At 34.4% G+C, this 1,740-nt stretch overlaps 1 protein-coding gene across 1 annotated transcript; it reads left to right on the top strand.

Moving 5' to 3' along the window:
- Positions 1-586: 586 nt before the first annotated feature.
- Positions 587-1,063, top strand: LOC136275706 (5-hydroxytryptamine receptor 2A-like). The gene has a single exon (XM_066085499.1). It carries the CDS (start codon positions 587-589, stop codon positions 1,061-1,063), a length of 477 nt encoding a protein of 158 aa, XP_065941571.1.
- Positions 1,064-1,740: the final 677 nt, after the last annotated feature.

The raw sequence follows: 1,740 nt of genomic DNA, 5'->3' as shown, positions 1-1,740 counted from the left end.
GATCAGAATGATGGAAAATGAAACCTTTGTATGGACAGATGTGCACAGGAATTTGAATGCAACTGAAGAGTCAAAGAAAATTTTGACCAACAATTTAGTAATTCCTTTTGGAATACCTATCTGCCTGGAGAATTTTCTCGCAATTGTGGTGCTCTTAAAAAGTTCTCGCCTTATCTATCAAGTCCGAATCCTTTCCATTAACCTCGCTATAACGGATTGCCTCAGCGGACTAATCCTGAGTATCCCGGATGATGTTTTTGGAGGTTGTTTTTTGAAGAAGTACTTCACTGCACCTTTCATCAACGTATCTCTTATTACTGTAACAATGTTTAACATGGACCGATGCTTTTCGCTCAAATTTGCTCTACGATATTACGAATTTGTCACCCCAAAATTTTTAAAAATTGCATGCATTGGATCATGGGTGACAGGCTTGTTGATATCTTATCTGATGTTTTACGATCCGTCCAATACTTACGGTATATTTTGTGGGATTATGTATATGGCGCCTAACAACAGCTTGAGCTTTCCAACTCGAATTTTTCAACTTCTAACCATCTTATCCAATTTGTTCATGTACTTATACATGTCAATGATTTTATTCGAAAAATCCAATTCTGTATCGTACAAACCACGTGATAACAAAGAAAAAACTCCAATCAAAAGCATATCCTTGAATGTACCTTTGACAAATCAGAAAAGCAAAGTTCATTCTACAAAGTACGGTCAGTCGGCGAAGCATCAAATACAAGTTGTGAAGAAATTAGCCGTCATCACCGGGTTCTTTCTTGTATGTTGCACGCCGTACTTCCTGTTGAAGGCGATTCCCAACGTCGACTACAGCGATAAAGTCATGAGATCATTGGTTGCTGTCACGGCCGGTGTGATGTTTCTGAACAGCGCCATAAATCCTGTTCTGTACGTCTGGAGGTTCACAGAATCCAGATATCAGTTGAAGAAGCTCCTATTTTTCTGGAATGCAGAAAAACTTAAGAAACTGGAGAATGAGAGGAACAGCTTTTTTGCTTCTTATAACATTAATTCCAGTGATTCGAGACAATGAAACTGATTCTTGTGCTCATTTGCTTAGGTTGACTATGCCAAATGTTTCTGAAAATATATAACTATTTTGCAAAAACATGTTTCTCTTTTCTTTGTTATGATTTTTTTCATCAAATGTATGTGCATTTTAGGTAAAGATATGTCTTAGAAAATTGTAAACATAAAAATGTCCATTTACATTTACCATAATAAAATTGCATGTAAATAAGATTGTTTTCACGTATATCCAATATCAAATTATATCTTCATTCAGGATGTTTGAACAGTTTTCAAACATATAAATGAATTGTTGCACATTATTAAAGCACGGTGACCTTGTGAATGCAATACTATTTATTTTTTTGATCGCCGAGCTTCTTAAATGGTCATATTATGCATAATATGTAATGCAAAACTCAGTTAGACATTATAACTGATTTACGACTTGCTCTGTAGTTTTTATTCATCAACAATGGTTTATGTGGTGCCTTAACATAACCTGCTCAATTTAATCGATGTGTTGATGGTCAATTAAATAAAAAAAATAAACTAGGCAAAAGAAGTCACATTGAATATCTATTGAAACGTTTGATGGTTATAAAGCTACATCCAATGCAAAAAGCAAAAAAAACTTACAGCTTTTAAAACAATATTAATCCGATACATCTAAAAAAAATACCTTATAATCTTCATTGCCCT

Source organism: Magallana gigas, chromosome 1 (assembly GCF_963853765.1).
Source record: "Magallana gigas chromosome 1, xbMagGiga1.1, whole genome shotgun sequence".
NCBI lineage: Eukaryota > Metazoa > Mollusca > Bivalvia > Ostreida > Ostreidae > Magallana > Magallana gigas.
The sequence above is the reverse complement of the archived record's forward strand: the minus strand, read 5'-3'. Positions and strand labels throughout refer to the sequence as shown.

Excerpts from the sequence above, each read along its gene's own strand:
- LOC136275706 (XM_066085499.1), top strand. The coding sequence starts at position 587 with ATGTCAATGATTTTATTCGAAAAATCCAATTCTGTATCGTACAAACCA.